Raw genomic sequence first — 19699 nt, forward strand, 5'->3', positions numbered from 1 at the left:
AGGTCTTGCCGATCCATTTGCCAGTGAGAACTGCACCCCCCCCTCCCGCCAATCCCGTCACTTCTTTTGGGAAAGGCTCGTAACAGTAAGTGCCAGTCAGGCACTTAAGTGGCCAGCTCTTTCCCAGGATCAAGGACCCAGAGTACAGATGTCTCAGCCACCTCCCCCTCAACCGCCCTCGGCAGCCACCGGCCTCTGTCAGCAGCACCAGGGGAGCGGTGGCAATTACCAGCTCTGCGCCCACCAGAGGCCCAAGATCAGTGAGAGACCCAGGTCGCAGGTCAGTGAGGTAGTGAGGACAGGGAGCGGTTTGTTAGCATGGGGTGGGTGGGGGGTGGGGGATGTGGCAGTGATGCCAAGAAAGGACAGTGGGGTGGATCAAGCATTGCAGAGTCCGTTTGAATGAGGGACCCCACTGGGGAGCTTGCAAGCAAACTTGGCAGGATTTGCTTTTTAGGCTTCCTGGCTGCCGCTAGCATTATGGGGCCCTTAAGTAGGCCGCCCATGAGCCTTCCTAACCAGGACCTAATGGGGGGCAGTGGTGGGAAGCCGGTCGGGTCCCTCCTGGCACCCACCCACCTGATTAAATGCCCCTCCAAATCCATCTTAGGGGAGGAAATTAAATTCTGCTCCTTCTGTGCAACAATGGCTTCCACCTTCACCTACGCAGCACAAGTGTGCGCATTTCAATGTAACGATATTATGTCAAGTACCGTGGAACATTATGAAATATGAAACAGTGCTTATAAATGCTCAATCTTAGGCGTAGTTGAATCAGGATTTTTTTAAAGACCCAAGAATGGGTGGGTTGGAGGGTAAAAATGTTTAGCTGACCCCAAACTATGGTCTTAACGGAGATGGGGTGGGCAGCAGATGCCCAATTTGATCACCTCATAATGTGGTTATTGACAGAATTAGTGAAATTTTTGCTCATTTGTTCGAGTGTATATTCTTCCATAACTTAGAGACAAGAAATAATTTGATCTATATATCTCTTGTTATACCCTCCGGACATTCCAAGGCATTTCAGGACCAACTGCTTTTGAGTGACATAATCATCATTTACACGCAAATACGATAGTGATTTTAAACATAGCAAGGCCCCAGAAGTAACAAATCAAATAAGCAACTAGTTAATTTTCTTGAACTAACTTGTGCAGATTTAAATCCAATTCAAGGTGATTTTCACACATTCCACTGAGCTACAATGACATGATGCATAATAAAACCACACTTAGTCTTGGCATGACACAGTGGTGAAATTGGCGTGGTTACTAATTCTAAACTGAACGACCCAATTTGCAAAATCCTATCCTTTTAACACCTGCAAACACAAGAGTTGGTATTCACACTTAGCACTTTAGACTAACCATGTACCTAAATGAACAAAAGCCAAAACCCTCCCCTTTAATATAGGCATCAGTTTGGCTCAGTCAGTGGAATTCTCACCTGGGACTCAGGGAGGCCTGAGTTCAGGGAGGTCAAAGTCCTACTTTGACCGGTATAAGTGCCTCTAGAGCTCATTAATGACTGCAGTGTGCATTGGCTACTCCCCGCACCCAAGTTCATAATACCACTCTAAATACATTAGTGCTAGAGGCACTGAAGAGGGCAGCACATTGGCACAGTGGTTAGCATTGCTGCCTCACACCACCAGGGACCCTGCCTCACAGTGCCAGAGGTTGTAAGGTCTACTCCTAAGCCCATGTTCCATCTAGCTCAATTGGCTATGGCACAGTGGTTAGCACTGCTGCCTCACAATGCCAGGAGTGTGGGTTTGATTCCAGCCCTGGGTGACTGTCTGCGTGAAGTCTGCATGTTCTCCCCGTGTCTGCGTGCGTTTCCTCTGGGTGCTCCGGTTTCCTCCCGCAGTCCACAGATGTGCTGGTTAGGTTGATTAGCCATGCTAAATTGCCCCTTAATTTGCAGGTTAGGTTGATCGGCCTTGCTAAGTTGCCCCGTCGTGTCCCTAAATGTGCAGGTTAGGTTGATTGGCCTTGCTAAGTTGCCCCGTGGTGTCCAAAGATGTGTACATTAGAGGGATTAGCGGAGTAAATATGTAGAGTTATGGGGATAGGGTTTGGGTAAAATGCACTGTTGGAGAGTCGGTGCAGACTCTTTGGGCCAAATATCCTCTTTCTGCACCATAGGGATTCTATGATTCTTAGCACCAGCATTTACAGCTTATATACATGATAAGCCATTGAGTAGCAAACTTTTAAGTTTAACAACATTTTGTAGGTGGCATCACTAAACATCCACCCATGAATACCAGCAAAGTACCATTAAAAAAATGTAATTGGCTTCAGTTAAGTACCTGGACGATAATTATTCATATTATTTTGCATTGTGTTAAATGCAGAATAACTCATGTAAGCAACAAAAGTGAACAGTGCCAAATATCATCCACTCTTTATTCTGGAAAAAAGATCAAGACATTCACTTCCTTTAAGCTTTTGGCTCCAGTGGTGATAAACCTTTAGATATCAGTATAGTTCTGCGAACTTCTGTGGTTGTTAAGATATACTCCATAAACCTGTTCCTTGTATGTTACGGGATTAATTTTCAAAGCTTTTTCCAATGCAATTGCATGCGGCTTGTTCTTGCAACTTGCTAAGACTCCCAGTGAGCCAGAATGTGTTCATCGCCAACTGCTCCCTCACATATGCAGACGGTTCCTCCATACATTCCTCTGGCTTGGAGTGTGAATCAAGAACGAATAACCACTAAGCAGGAGATGAAATATAAGCATGCATATGGTCCCATGATGGTTTTGATCATTGTCTGCCTGAGCAGCAATGACACGATTGCAATTGCAAACCACAGACCAGATTCAACCTCCTTATTTCTCTTCAGAAGCCAACACTACCAGCCACACACAATTTGAGATTTAACAACAGTAAGTGCTGCAAATAATCAGCAGGTCAAGCAGCATCTGTGGAGAGAGAATCAAAGTTAACTGCCAAACATTTCCCAGCCTGCCCACCGCATGGCCAATCAACCTAACCTGCACATCTGTGAACTGCAGGAGGAAACCAGAGCACCCAGAGGAAAGCCACGGGGAGAACATGCAGATTTCACACAGGGCTGGAATCAAACCCGTGTCCCTGGCATTGGTGAGGTAGCAGGGAACTGTAGCAGGTGGGACAGAAAATTTGGCAGACCACTTAAAAGATCTGTTGAGGTCGGGCAGGAATTTCTGGTCTTGGAGCCCCGTGCGGCCTAAATTTCCCGCCCCATAGAATCCCTACAGTGCAGAAGGAGACCATTCAGCCCATCGAGCCTGCACCAACAACAATCCCACCCAGGCTCTGTTATTTACCCTGCTAATCCCCCTGATACTATTGGGCAATTTAGCATGGCCAATCCACCTAACCCGCACATCTTTCCAGTGTAGGAGGAAACCGGAGCACCCAGAGGAAACCCACGGGGAGAATGTGCAAACTCTACACAGACAGTGACTCAAGCCGGGAATTGAACCCAGGTCCCTGAAGCTGTGAGACAGCAGTGCTAACCACTGTGCTACCGTGCCGCCCACATTTCAGGTCAAAGACCTCTCATTGGAACTGGGAAAAATTTGAAACGCATGTGGGTTTAAAGTGATCTTCGACTTGGATCCCACAACTTGTCTGCTTTTCCTTGCTGTCACCTTTTATTTTTTCATTCTTGGGATATAGACAGCAATGTCAAGGCCAGCGTTTATTGTCCGTTCATAAATGCCCTTGAGAAGTAAATGGTGAGCCACCCTTTTGAATCGCTGCAGTGTTCAAATCCATTCATGGCATTTCCCTCATTCCCAGATCTTTCCAGACCTCTGACTCTGGCATCTGGTGCCTTTGTTCAGTTCACCACGTGCACCGTGCTCAGAAACTCTATCCCTCAACCCCTCTGTTGCTCCATCCCCTCCTCCTCCTTGAAGATTCTCCTTTAAAACAGATTTTTCTGGCTTGGTGTTTGGTGGCCGAGGGGTGGACTTTGGTTATGGAGGTGGGTAGCTTGAAAGAGAAAATCTTCTGACTTGGCAAACGTGCTTCAGTAAAAAAAAAAATCACAAGATTTTTGCTCTGTTAGGAGCGATGCAGCATGAAGTCAAGCCTACTGACTCCAGCAGTAGAGGTTTATTGATGCAGAGAGTAGGCAACCACAAGCGAGGGCGAATGCTGATGTGAGCTGGTTAGAATGCCCATATTGGTTCTCTAGGACTTTGTCCCAGTTGTTTCAGAAGATGTTAGGCCTTCCAACCCTCAACTTCCACACACCCTCACCCTCCCACCCATTGCCCTTCAAAGCCTCTATTTCAACTTATGCCTCCAGCCACCCTCATGACGTCCTCACATCCTCCAAACCAATTCCATAATAATTCAACCAGAACAGACATCAGTAGCCATGTGGGAACAAAATAAAATAAACTTCTAAAACTTTAAACCAGCTCTCTCTATATGGACTTGATAATGATAAAACACCCCCATTCATGAAAGAATCAAAGATTTTAAATCTCTCCAAGTAGTTAATCTCTTATGAAACCAAACAGACTTCTGTCCATACCCCAATCCTTTAACAATCTCTTTAAGCTTGAAACAGTGAACTCATAACTCCCTGCTGAGATAACTGTAGTTTTTAAAACTGAGCCAAGCATTCATAATGAACAGCATTTAGGGAAATGTCAACAAAGAACTCAATTGAAACCACCCAAGAAATGCTACATTGGCTGGCCTGTCAATCAAAGTAGCCCAACAGAATTTTTGATAAAACAGCTTCAGCTTTTTAAAAAAAATACAAGGAATTCGAAAAAAAAACTTCAGGTCATGACAATTAAATAGATGTTATCCTCCTCCCTTCAAGAAGGTTCATGTCTACTCTGTAAATTTGTGACTTCTACCCTTGCAAAAGCTAAAATGGGATCTGTTTGAACTCAGCACTAAGTTCAAATGGCACTGCGGGGTTTGGCATTCTTACTACTGACAGAAATGGGAAAGTGTTGGAAATGGGGGTGGAACCTCTGTGTCTCTCCTATTAATTTTATAGGTCTGCAGTCTTCCCAACTCTGAAAATCTGATCCTGAATATCCCTTTCTTTAGCATCCATTTTAGTTTGCGAAACACCTTGGGTGTTTTAAAAAAAATGTCAACATCAGGTGCTGTTGCTGTTACAGTAATTTTCTAACATGCTGCAAAATAGCAATCTGGTAACAGATTGTATATCATTCTAGATTTTTTCATGCTTTCATACATTGGAGGCAAGGTCAGCATTTGTTGCCAATCCCTGAGCTGAGAGCAGTTAAGCGTCATCTACGTTGTTGTGGGTCGGGGGTCACATGTAGGCCAGGCCAGATAAAGATGGCAGATTTCCTTCCTTAAAGAACGTTACTGAACCAGATGTGTTTTTACAACATGGGGAGATTTTGACCTAGTGGTATTATCGCTAGGCTATTTATCCAGGAACTCAGAAGATGTGGACACTCAGATTTGAATCCTGCCTCGGCAGTTGGTGGAATTTGAATTCAATAAAAAATATCTGAAATTAAGAAGAAGGCATGCTTGGTTTCATTGGTCAGAACATTGAATACAGGAGTTGGGACGTCTTGTTGAAGTTGTAGAAGACATTGGTAAGGCCACCCTTGGAATACTGTGTACAGTTCTGGTCACCGTATTATAGAAAGGATATTATTAAACTAGAAAAAGATTGCAGAAAAAATTTACTAGGATGCTACCGGGACTTGATGATTTGAGTTATAAGGAGAGGTTGGATAGACTGGGACTTTTTTCTCTGGAGCGTAGAAGGCAAAGAGGTCTATAAAATAATGAGGGACATAGATAAGGTAGATAGTCAATATCCTTTCCCAGAGGTAGTGGAGTCTAAAACTAGAGGGCATAGGTTTAGGGTAAGAGGGGAAGAGATATAAAAGGGTCCAGAGGGGCAATTCTTTCACACTGAGGGTGGTGAGTGTCTAGAACAAGCTGCCAGAGGTAGTAGTAGAGGCAGGTACAATTTTGTCTTTTAAAAAGCGTTTAGACAGTTACATGGGTAAGATGGGTATAGAGGGAAATGGACCAAACGTGGGCAATTGGAACTAGCTTAGCGGTAAAAGAAAAAGGGAAGGCATGGGGAAGTTGGACCGAAGGGCCTGTTTTCATGCTGTAAACCTCTATGATCTCTATGACCTAAGAATCTACTGAAGAAACCATTCTCGATTGTCAGAAAAATCCATTTGATTCACTAATGCCATTTAGGGAAAGAAATCTGCCGTCTTTTCCTGGTCTGGTCGACACAGAGCCACAGCAATGAGGTTGACTTTTAACTGCCCTCTGAAATGGCCTAGCAAGCCAGTGAGTTCAAGGGCGACCAGGGATGGGCAATAAATGCTGACCAGCCAGCGACGCCCATCTCCCACAAATCAATACTAGTTGTCACAGTCATCATTATCGGGACTAGCTTCGTATTCCAGATTTATTAAATGAATTTAAATTCAATTCAAACTAGTTCCTAAATTTGATTCAATTGTTGAATACCCATAAACTCGAGGTCTTACCTGCACCAATGAAGGGGACCAGCAGAAAACAGACTCTCAGCTTTGAGAAGCACGCACTGGCTGCCATGTTTATAGCGGTGCTCATAAATCTAAAAATAGCAGCATGAATAAAATAACACACTAATTAAAATGTTACAAGAACTTTCTTTCATGTTCAATTGAAACAATACAATTTCCATGTGACTCAGTGATTGAGCAGATCAAGTTTAGGTTACCATGAAACTATTTAGTAGCTGTGGCTTAACCACAGCTTTACAGCATCTAAGCAGTTGGTTTGGGAACCAAGGACATCCTTTGGAAATAGAAACTCCTCACACGTTCTGTCATCCCAAGGCACTTGCTAGTTGACTGTGCTGTAGCCATTCCCGACGCTCTTCTGCTGAGGTTACGGTGGAAGTATGGGAAACACAGCACATGAAATTTGCTGCCATAAGTACACATTCTGAACAAATGAACAACCTCAAAACTATTGCATCCGTCAGATGCCTCTGAGGAAGATGTATGTATTTTGAACTTGTTATTATTATTCATTGGATGGGCCAGCATTGATTGCCCATCTCGATTCCCCTTGAACTGAAAACAGTGAAGAGTCAACCACCTTGTTGTGGATCTGGAGTTACATGCAGGCCAGACCAGGACAGCAGATTTCCTTCCCTAAAGGACATTTGGACAACTTTTACAGATGCACAATAGAAAGCACTCTTTCTGGTTGTATCACAGCTTGGTGTGGCTCCTGTACTGCCCAAGACAGCAAGAAACTACAAAAGGTTGTGAAAGTAGCCCAATCCATCACGCAAACCAGCCTCCCATCCACTGACTCTGTCTACACTTCCCGCTGCCTCGGAAAAGCAGCCAGCATAATCAAGGACCCCATGCACCCCAGACACTCTCTCTTCCACTTCTTCCATCAGGAAAAGGATACAAAAGTCTGAGGTCACGTACCAACCGACTCAAGAACAGCTTCTTCCCTGCAGCCATCAGACTTTTGAATGGACCTACCTCGCATTAAGCTGATCTTTCTCTACACCCTAGCTATGACTGTAACACTACATTCTGCACTCTCGTTTGCTTCTCTATGAATGGTATGCTCGGTTTGTATTACACGCAAGAAATAATACTTTTCACTGTATGCTAATACATGTGACAATAATAAATCAACTCAAATCATTTGTGAAACAGATGGGTTTTTACAACAACTGATAATAGCTACATGGTCACCATTACTGAGAATAACTCATATTCCAAATCTATTAATTTAAATTAAGTTCAATTGCTTCCTTTGAAGTTATGCAATTGTTGAACCAGATGGGTTTTTACAACTATCATTCCATTAGCTTTTAATTCCAGATTTTTAATTGAATTTTACCATCTGATTTTAAACTTCCCCAGCTGGAAAACTAGGCAGCGGAGGTGGATGGGGGTAAGAGAGTGGGAGTAGTTTAAATTACACGAGTCAGTTACCCCCTTCTATCCACTTACTTTCTATCATGTCCCAACATTAAACTGTTCTTTCTTGCTTGGGTGGCTTGGGGCAATGTCAGAAGATAAGATTTAGATTTAGTTCTCCATGTGAGACAGAAATGCCAGGAGAGCCACATCCCAGCCTCATTTACACTAGATTAACCATTATCCAGCTTCTAAAGGTGGCCAGAAAACCTCTTACCACCCCACAACTGCAGGCAGAATCTCCTTCCCACTCCCACCACAGCTAAATGACCCCCCCTTCCACAATTGTGGCTCGATTCACTCACAAACCACCACCCCAGAGCTTCTCCATCATGTCCACAGCCTCTCTCAAATTCTGGGGGCCACAACTTCTTACTTGAACCTTGCTAAGGTTTTCCTCGCACCCTCCCTGTTAATATCAGGGCCAATGAATCATAGAATCCTACAGTGCAGAAGGAGGCCATTCGGCCCATCGAGTCTGCACCGACCACAATCCCAACCAGGCCCTATCCCCATAATCCCATGCATTTACCCTAGCTAGACCCCCTGACACTAAGGGGCAATTTAGCATGGCCAATCCACGTGACCTGCGCATCTTTGGACTGTGGGGGGAAACCGGAGCACCTGGATGAAACCCACGCAGACACGGGGAGAATGTGCAAACTCCACACAGACAGTGACCTAAGCCGGGAATCGAACCCGGGTCCCTGGCCCTGTGAGGCGGCAGTGCTAACCACTGTGCCGCCCCAATGGCTTTGGTGTCTCCTCAAGAATGTATCTTCCACCTCTGAACTGTGAAGTGCTGCCTGAACTTCTGAAGGAATTTCTCCCTCATCCTTCGTTGTTAGCAGCCAGCAAAAATACTTGGAGCAAGTCCTGAAGAAGAAAACGATGAAGATGACTGAATGGCAGGTAAAGACTGAAAGGCCCACCCTCCTCCTTTTCTTGTATTATGTAAAATTGGTGCCTTTTACAACAGCAGAAACTAATACAGGAGAAAAACGCAACAGGGTTCTAATGTCATGACTTCCAGAAAAAAACTATTTTTGAACGGGAAACCGTTTTTCAGCAATCTACCTTTAGCAGGCTTCATGAATTACTAAAAAGAGGTTCATTTTACAGACATGCTAAGCATCAGTTCAAATTTCCAGTTACCAAAATGTAGCAATGTTGACACAAGGAAAAACACTTGCCAATGTGTACAGAAAGAACCATTTGCCAGATGGCATGTTCAGATTTCTTTGAGGTAGAGTCGCGTGCATAATTTACACATCGGGTTAAAAATTTTCTTCTCAAAAATATCTTATTCTCCCAGATTAAGCATTGAGACATAGAGTCAGAGTCCAAGAGTCATAGAGGTTTCCAGCATGGAAACAGGCCCTTCGGCCCAACTTGTCCATGCCGCCCTTTTTGTTTTAAATCCTTAAGCTAGTCCCAATTGCCCGCGTTTGGTCCATTTCCCTCTATACCCATCTTACCTATATAATTGTCTAAATGCTTTTTAAAAGACAAATTGTACCCGCCTCTACTACTACCTCTGGCAGGTTGTTCCAGACACTCACCACCCTCTGAAAAAATTGCCCTTCTGGACCCTTTTATATCTTTCCCCTCTCACCTTAAACCTATGCCCTCTAGTTTTAGACTCCTCTACCTTTGGGAAAAGATATTGACTATCTAGCTGATCTATGCCCCTCATTATTTTATAGACCTCTATAAGATTGCCCCTCAGCCTTCTACGGTCCAGAGAAAAAAGTCCCAGTCTATCCAGCCTCTCCTTATAACTCAAACCATCAAGTCCCGGTAGTATCCTAGTAAATCTCTTCTGCACTCTTCCTAGTTTAATAATATCCTTTCTATAATAGGGTGACCAGAACTGTACACAGTATTCCAAGTGTGGCCTTACCAATGTCTTGTACAACTTCAACAGGATGTCCCAACCCCTGTATTCAATGTTCTGACCGATGAAGTGACATTTATGAAGTGACTTGGTGTCCTGCATCTAGCATCACCCCAGCTGAAAACCTGAAGCTAGCTGGTTCAGTCTCTCATGAATAAACCCTCTTCACCATTGAGAAAGTCAAAGGCCGCACACTTCAGTAAATTGCTGTACGGTTTCATAGAATCACACAGTGCAGTAAAGGCCCTTTGGCCCATCCAGTCTGCACCGATGTGTGAAACACCTGACCTCCCATTTACCAGCACTTGGGCCATAGCTTGAATGTTATGTTGTGCCAAGTGCTCATCCAAGTACTTTTTAAAGGAGGTGCCTAGGTGCAAACTGAACTCAAAGGGCGGAATTTTACAACCTCGCTCGACCCAAAGCCATAAAATCCTGTCCGAGGTCAACGGACCTTCCCGTTGGCCGCCCCTCGTCTGCTCCCATTCCCAGGGTGGATGGGATGGTAAAATTCCAGCCTAAATCTCGGACTTCTTTCCCAATATCAACCAAATTTCAGTCTAGCAATTTAATCTCAACGAAGAACGTGAAACAAAGAAAACATTCAACTGGTTCTCCACTTAACTGATCTCGTGTTAACAAACTCTCAGCTTTATTACGTAGAAACGTGTAAGCAATTATTTTCCAAAGGACACCAGAGTGTTTCTTGGAAAATCATGTCCTGGAACATCCATCACCCATCTCCTAACTATTAGCTTCAAAGTACAAGCACAATTATGAACATCTGTGCAGTGCAGTTTATTGTTCTGTATGCATATGAAAAGTCTTTAGATTTGTTTCTTGTTTAGAAGGGTCAGTGGGAGTGCGCCTGGTTTGTAGAATTTGTTGATTGGAAGCCAATCATCTTAACCCCGAGACATTGCTGCAAGGATTACTTAGGCAGTTTCCTAAGCCCAAGCATTTTTAGCTATTTAATCAATAATCTTCCCTCCACCATAATGTTTACCGATGCTTGCAGAGTGTTCAGCTACTTTCAAAATTCCTCAGATCACGAAGCGGTTCAGGACTACATGAAAAAAGATCTGGACAATGCTTGGACTTGATGTGATAACTGCCACGTAACATCTGCAGCAGACACTGAACATCTCCAACAAGCAAGCGACTAATCACCTCACCCTGACCTTCAATGTTATTACCATAACCTAACGTTCATCATCAGCCTCCTCGAGATCATCATTGATTAGAAACTCAACTGGACCAGCCACACAAATACCATGGCAAATCGACCAGGTCAGATTTTGGGTATTCTGTCATGAGTGGTGCAGCTCCTGGATTTTAGGAAGTCTTTCCACTACCGACCAGACACAAGTTAGGACTTTGGTGGAACACTGTACACTTAAATAGATGGGGGCAGCTCAGCAACACCCAGGAAGCTCAATACCATCCAGGACAAAGCTGTCCACTTGATGGGTATTCTCTTTTAAGCATTCATCTCTTCCCTACCAGCATAGTGTAGCCCAGTGATGGACAACTTTGGCCAGTGAGTGGGCCGCATGACGGTCTCTCCTTCATTTCAGTGGGCCGCAAGATTGAAAATAGGCTTGTTCACTAACCACGACCCCATCAACAAAGTTATATTCATTTAAAGTATGTGGCATATTTCATAAGTTCTAATTCTTCTATCATCAACTTCAAATGGTGAAAGCAAAAGAAATATTTACACTCTGGATGCACAACTCTCACAGTCAATGTTGTGAGTAATCAGTACGCACCTCATTTCACTTGCCCTTGCTTTACGTCACTTCAGCCATACTGGTAGGGAAAAAAAAAACTACCCAGACGGAAATTAGTGACATTTGGCACCCGGCGTGTGGGCAATGGTCAACAATATGTCTCGTGGGCAGTGCTCAGAACCCAGATGGGCCGCATGCGTACCTTTGGTCGCAGGTTATGCACCATTGTTATAGCTGATGCACCTACTATCCACCAGATAGACTGCAGCAAGACACCAAGCCTTCTTTGGCAGTACTTCTCCAAAGCATCCAAGGTTTATAAGATTGTTGGGAACGTACCTTTCATCAAAACAGCAGGAGGACACAAGGATTTATTTTATTTCAATTTTTTTTTGAGCACTGACAGGATATGCGCGGATTCAGGGTGGAGGGAAAAGAATACTAGAATGCTTTCCAGATGTCATCCTTGGTAGCTGTGAAGCAGACCTGAATTTCAACAAATGAATAAATCAATGTAGTTGTTGAAACGGGGCTTTTTCACTTGTCTTGGGTTTAATCCAGGTCACAGGCGTCCTCTATGTGTTGCGCCATAAAGTCCAGCAGCTGACAACTAGTTTTTTAAATATATACATGTTAATGGAAACTGGACATCATTGGCTGGGCCAGCATTTTTTGCCCATCCCTCATTGCCCTTGAACTTGTTAAGCAATTTCAGAGGGGTAATTTAAGAATCAACCACAATGTGGGTCTGGAGTCACAAAGGCCAGACCAGGTAAGGACGGCAGATTTCCTTCTCTAAAAGGACATTAGTAAACCGGATGGGTTTTTCCGACAAAGATTTCACGGTCATCTTTTAATTCCCAGATTTTTATTGGCACCATCTGCCATGTTGGGATTCGAACCCGGGTCCCTGGAACATTACTCTGGATCACAAGTCCAATGACAATACCACTACACCACCTAGTAGCCCTGGGCTACCTCTTTAGCTGGCCTCTTACTTTACTGTTCCTTCTCTTCATAATGCAGATACAAGGGGTTCCATTACAGGAGCATCTTAGTGCCCTGTGCTTCAAGAGAACACAAACAATCCCCATAGCACCCAGAGTGGGGCAGAATCAGATAGCTGTAAATAGAAAAAAAAAACCTCCTAAAGAAAAAAACCAATTTCTTCAGCAATAATTGTTAAAGTACATTATCCTTCCAGGTGGCTTTTAACATTACTTCCAGCTGGATGAGGCGACCTAGCAACCAGTAACAACATTTTTATATAGCTGTTCTGCTTTGGAGGTAATCTACAAGAAGTTAAAAATGGAAAATCCAACCTTGTATTTCAAAGAGGTTGAATGAATCTTATTTGCAGGCCATTTTAGTCTGTGGAAAGCACTGCAGGACACTAATATTGAATGAATCTTAGAATCCCTACAGTGCAGAAGGAGGCAATTCGGCCCATTGAGTTTGCACTGACCACAATCCCACCCGGCCCCTATCCCCTTAACCCTATCTATTAACCCGACTAACCTCCTGACACCAAGAGGCAATTTAGCATGGTCAATCAACCTAACCAGCACATCTTTAGAGTGTAGGAGGAAACCGGAGCACCTGGAGGAAACCCACGCAGACACAGGGAGAATCTGCAAACTCCACACAGACAGTGACCCAAGCTGGGAGACGAACCCAGGTCTCTGGCAGTGTGAGGCAGCAGTGCTAACCACTGTGCCACTAATGAAGAAGAAGAGAATCAAAGTGAAGTTTAGTACTAGTGGGTATCCTGTACCTTTAATTGCCCAATGTACACCTAGAATCTGCTATTAACTGGACATTAAACAGGTTGAGAACCTTGCTCTTAGAATCTCTATGTAACTGAAAAAAAAAAATCTGGGGTGAGATTCTCTGGCCTCCCAGCCACATGTTACCCGCCGGTGGGAGGTGGCGCAGTGTTTGCTAGCGGCGGGATTCTCTGATCCCACTGCTGTCAATGGGAATTCCCACTGATGTCACCCAATGTTGTCAGGAAATCTACAGGCAGGGTGTGCAGCCAGCGAGAATGGAGCATCTCCACCAGCGCAAATGGCTGGAGAATTCCAGCCCTGGACACCAAAAAGTTGATTGATATGCCAATCCATGATCCCATTTACCTTGGAATTATTTCCACATGTTTGAATAAAGGTGTTTTTTTTTAAAATTAGTCCAGATTACCCATATGTTGCTAGGTCCATATAGCATTCTGCCAATCTGACATAGACAATAAATGACACAGAATGTACAACACAGTAACAGCCCTTACTGGTCTACACTCCATACTAGCCTCTTCCCATCCACAGCTAACTTCTTCAGCATATCCTTTCATTTTGTAAGGAAAATTTAACAAACTAGTCAAGTTAAATAAGCACAGGGAAGCATATAAGCAATAGTGTTGACAACATTGTAAGTGTTGTGGACAAAATGTATTTGTTCTCTTAACGCACGCGCATGCGCACACACACATTCAGTGTCATGCCCAGAAGACATAAAAGAACATATACACAGATATATATCATCCTGGTTACTTTATTAATTACTTTTTCAAATACAGCGGACAAAGGTTTCACACTGACTGAAGCCATGGCTGGCTACAACTCACACAAAGGGAATTTCTAGCCTTCAGAAAACCTGTTTAGCTCAAAAGAAGCTCAAATACCCTGTGACTGCAGAAGTCAAATTTTAAATAAATGCACAAAGGCCCCTTTCCATTTCGGAGGTAGGCTCTGGGCAATAGTGATGATCCATTCATGAGGACAAAGGACCCTACAAGGAAATATCATGTTTTCCAAATATCTGTGGTAAACTGAAGCAGGCTTGTGCGTTTTTTTTCATTCATGGGACATGAGCATTGTTGGCTGGCCAGCATTTGTTGCCCAGCCCTAGTTGCCCTTAAGGTGGTGGTGAGCTGCCTTCTTGAATCGCTGCAGTCCACATGCTGTGGGTTGACCCACAATGCCGTTAGGGAGGGGATTCCAGGATGGAGAAAGAACGGCGATATATTTCCAAGTCAGGATACTTGCAGGCGGTGGTGTTCCCATTTATCTGCTGCCCTTGTCCTTTGAGATGGAGGTGGTTGTGGGTTTGGAAGGTGCTGTCTAAGGATCTCTGGTGAATTGCTGCAGTGCATTTTGTAGATAGTATATACTCCTATTGAGCATCGATGGTGAAGGGAATGAATAAGAACATAAGAACTAGGAGCAGGAGTAGGCCATCTGGCCCCTCGAGCCTGCTCCGCCGTTCAATAAGATCATGGCTGATCTTTTTGTGGACTCAGCTCCACTGACCCGCCCGCTCACCATAACCCTTAATTCCTTTACTGTTCAAAACTTTATCTATCCTTGCCTTAAAAACATTCAATGAGGTAGCCTCAACTGCTTCACTGGGCAGGGAATTCCACAGATTCACAACCTTCTGTGAAGAAGTTCCTCCTCAACTCAGTCCTAAATCTGCTTCCCCTTATTTTAAGGCTATGCCCCCTAGTTCAAGTTTCACCCACCAGTGGAAACAACTTCCCTGTTTCTATCTTATCGATACCCTTCAAAATCTTATATGTTTCTACAAGATCTCCCCTCATTCTTCTGAATTCCAATGAGTATAGCCCCAGTCTACTCAGTCTCTCCTCATAAGCCGACCCTCTTAACTCCGGAATCAACCCAGTAAATCTCCTCTGCACCCCTCCAGTGCCAGTATATCCTTTCTCAAGTAAGGAGACCAAAACTGTACATAGTACTCCAGGTGTAGCCTCACCAGCATCTTGTACAGCTGCAACATAACCTCGCTGTTTTTAAACTCCATCCCTCTAGCAATGAAGGACAAAATTCCATTTGCTTTTTTAATTACCTGCTGCACCTGCAAACCAACTCCTTGAGATTCCTGAACAAGGACACCCAGGTCCGTCTGCACAGCAGTATGCTGCAATTTTTTATCATTTAAATAATAGTCCATTTGTACTCCATCTGCCAGACCCTCGCCCACTCACTTAGACTATCTATATCCCTTTGCAGACTTTCAGCGTCCTCTGCACACTTTGCTCTGCCACCCATCTTAGTGTCATCTGCGAATTTTGACACACTACACCTGGCCCCCAACTCCAAATCATCTATGTAAATCGTAAACAATTGCAGTCCCAACACTGATCCCGGAGGCACACCACTAGTCACTGAACGCCAACTAGAAAAACACTCATTTACCCCCACTCTTTGCTTTCTATTACTTAACCAATCCTCTATCCATGCTAATACATTACCCGTAACACCATGCACCTTGATCTTATGTAGCAGTCTTTGGTGCAGAATCTTGTCAAATGCCTTCTGGAAATCTAGGTACACCACATCCACAGGTTCCCCATTGTCCACTGCACATGTAATGTTCTCAAAGAATTCCACCAAATTAGTCAAACATGACCTGCCCTTCATGAACCCATGCTGCGTTTTACCAATGGGACAACTTATATCCAGATGTCTCGCTATTTCTTCCTTGATGATAGATTCAAGCATTTTCCCTACTACAGAAGTTAAGCTAACCAGCCTATAGTTACCTGCCTTTTGTCTACCTCCTTTTTTAAACAGTGAATTACACAGAATGTGTTGCCAATCAAGCGGGTTACTTTGTCTTGGATGGTGTCAAGCTTCTTGAGCGTTGTTGGAACTGCACCCATCCAGGCAAGTGGAGAGTAGTATTCCATCACACTCCTGACTTGTGCCTTGTAGATGGTGGACAGGCTTTGGGGAGTGTGTGTGTGTGTATGTATGTGTGGGGGGTGCGGGGTGGGAGGGCGGTGTTGACAGATTTAATTAAACTGAAATCAGTTAAGCTGCAAGGTTAAAAACATGAAACGGGGGTAGGAGTGAAAGCAAGCATGTTGAAGTAGAGATGAGCAAAGCTAACCCTCCGCCGTTGGGGATCCTTTAGAAAAATTTCAGCCACTGTTATTCAATTCGGTGCTTTCCAGAAGCTTCAACATAGAAGACTATGTTGAATAAGCAAGTTTAACCTGACCCTTTGGCAGCCATCTTAACCATTCATCCTTGTCCAGTTTAAATAAATATAAGACAGTTCCAGAAGTTTCCATTGGAGTTCAGTCCATGTGTAAAGCTATGAATATGACATGGCTTTACTGACATAAGGAAGTTAATGATTAAGAAGGACAGAACAAAGACATTGCAGAAAATTGATTTTAAGGTGATACAAATGGAGTTCGGGAAAGTGAATTGGAAAAAAGTTTGCTGACAATGAAATAGAATAGAAGTGGGAACCATTTAAAATGCTGAGCAATAGTGTGCAGGGGAAATATATCTCACGACGAAGGATAATAATCCAGTCAGTCAGTGATTATAGTTCATTGTGTAAAACAAATAAGGGGAAATTCAAAATGAAAGAATGCAAAGACTGAGTAATTTGCCGAGATAAATAATTGCAATGAACACTTCGGGGTGGCACAGTGGGCACTGCTACCTCACAATGCCAAGGACCTGGGTTCAATTCCCAGCTTGGGTCATTGTCGGTGTGGAGTTAACACATTCTCCCAGTGTCTGTGTAGGTTTGCTCTGGTTTCCTCCCACAGTCCAAAGGGTTTAGGTGAATTGGCCTAGCCAAATTCTCCCTCAGTGTACCCGAGCAGGAGCTGGAGTGTGGTGACTAGGGGATTTTCACAGTAACTTCATTGCAGTGTTAATGCAAGACTACTTGTGACTAATAAATAAACTTTCTTTCCAGTAAAGGATAAATCAAAAGTATTTTCCCACCCCTTATTAAACTATATCACACGTTCTATAAAATACAACATAGAAGCTTTCCTCTGTTTTTAAAGTAATTAAAATTTCATTACAAACAGCGAGCAGAGGAAATCTTTCCCCACATTATCAAAATTACGGGAATAGGGCAGAGGGGAAGGCCTGGGTGGGATGCTCTTTCAGAGAGTCGGTACAGACTCGATGGGCTGAATGGCCTCTTGCTGCACAGTAAGGATTCTAAAACAAAAAAAATGCACAGCTATAATTTCATGTGTTCTAAATACAGATGAATAAAAAGGTAGTTTTTAATTTCTGTGGACCAACTCCACACAGGTGGTGACCCAAGCCAGGAATCGAACCCAGGTCCCTGGCGCTGTGAGGCAGCACTGCTAACCATTGTGCCATGATGCCACCCTTACTTCTTCCCTCCTCAAAGTTCAAAGCCCCAAACACTCCTTTCAGGTTAGGCAGTGTTTCACTTGCATTTCCTTCAATTTGATCTGTTGTAGTCGCTGCTCCCAATGCGGTCTCCTCTACACCGGGGAGACTAAACGCAGTCTGGGTGACCACTTTGCAGAACACCTTTGCTCAGTCGCAAGAATGACCCCAATCTTCCTGTTGCTTGCCATTTTAACTCAGCACCTTGCCCACATGTCCATCCTTAGCCTGCTGCAATGTTCCAGTGAAGCTCAACGCAAACTGGAGGAGGAGCATCTCATCTTCCGATTGCGCACGTTATAGCCCTCGGGACTTATCGAGTTCGGCAGCTTTAGATTTTGTTCTTCCTCCTCCATCTTGAAACACCCCCCCAGGCTTGTTTCTCTTTTTCTAAAATATTCCATACATGTATCGCCTCAATGCAAAACACCCCAGGGGGCCAGGCAGTCTGTCTTTTGTTCTTAAAATTGTGTCTTTTTTGTTGCAGATTTTTACATTGTCCCTCCTTTCAGATCAGACCTTCAACCAGGTTTCTGTCAGTGCTCCCGGGTGGATTTAAACAATGCCATGGCCCCACACCAGGAACAAGAAAGAGAGTTCTACCAGCGCCCTATTCCTCGATCAACACCACTAAAGCGGATTATAATGATCATGAACACATTGTGTTGTGTACGAATAGGGGTCCGCATTTCCCACATTACAATTACACTTCACTTGGCTGTAACGTCAATGCCCTCAGGTTGTGAAAGGTGCTCTTTAAATGCAGGTTCATCATGTCAAGCTCAATAGATCCAAGAGCCTTTGTTCCAGAGCTTTTAGTATTCCAGAGTTAAGTGGCACCTAGTCTCATTTTTCAGAAAAAACTATCGCTTGCAGCAGAGATTATGTAATGTTTCATATAATACAGCGATTAACAGATTTTCTTTTAATAAAACTACTGTCAGTTTCTCAGACTGCTAAATTATTACTTATTGCACCCAAGGCCATCAATTTATAAATATTTTGATTCCTTCTCTGGAAGCTGCAGGGGCAAGCTGGGAACAAAAATATAATGAAGTTTTTCAGAGGGAAAATATGCGTAATATTACAGTATAATAAACACATTACCATCTATTTGTTTTCAGTCACATTTTATTAGTTTGTATATTCAATGGAAAAGATCAATAGACTTCCAACTTCCTGAAATTCCATGTTGTTCATTATTCTGCATTCTGCCCTACACTAAACACTGTTCAGTTATCACATCGGTGATGATAGTCCATTCTATCCCCCCCTCATTTCAGCCACTTACCAGCGGGTGGGCGGCACTGCTGCTTCACAGTGCCAGGGACCCAGGTTTGATTCCCTTGGCTCACTGTCTGTGCGGGGTCTGCACGTTCTCCCCGTGTCTGCGTGGGTTTCCTCCGGGTGCTCTGGTTTCCTCCCACAGTCCAAAGATGTGTGGGTTTGGTGGATTGGCCCTAGTGTCAGGGAGACTAGCGAGGGTAAATGCACGGGGTTATGGGGGTAGGGCCTGGGATTGTGGGCGGTGCAGACTCGATCGGCCGAATGGCCTCCTTTTGCATTGTAGGGATTCTATGCTAAATGCTCGGATTCTATGCTATGCTTCCGAACAGGTGCTGGAGTGTGGCAACTAGAGGATTATTACAGTAATGTCAGTATTAATGTAAGCCTACTTGTGACACTAATAAAAGAAACTTAAATTTACCTGAAGCTAGCAGACAGTGAGGTGCAGTTTCCCAAATTCTGGTGGACAACATATAAGCTGGATGGTGGAAGTAGTGTGGAATACACAAAGTAAAGTGATCTCACAATTAATGCATCAGGTCAAAGCTGCCACACCGAGTAAGAGGTGGTGGACAATTGAACAACTTATTGGAGGAGGAGGCTCCATAATCGTGCA

At 43.9% G+C, this 19699-nt stretch overlaps 1 protein-coding gene across 1 annotated transcript in view; it reads right to left on the bottom strand.

The window, feature by feature from the left end:
- Window positions 1-19699, bottom strand: part of LOC144479506 (interleukin-6 receptor subunit beta-like) — a 96276-nt gene that overhangs the window by 59920 nt on the left and 16657 nt on the right. Inside the window, exon 2 of the mRNA XM_078198238.1 lies at window positions 6530-6618. Within this exon, the coding sequence (XP_078054364.1) occupies window positions 6530-6614 (85 nt within the window). The 5' untranslated portion in view covers window positions 6615-6618. The remainder of the gene's footprint in view (window positions 1-6529; window positions 6619-19699) is intronic.

The sequence above is a fragment of the Mustelus asterias genome, chromosome 26 (genome assembly GCF_964213995.1).
Source record: "Mustelus asterias chromosome 26, sMusAst1.hap1.1, whole genome shotgun sequence".
Lineage (NCBI taxonomy): Eukaryota > Metazoa > Chordata > Chondrichthyes > Carcharhiniformes > Triakidae > Mustelus > Mustelus asterias.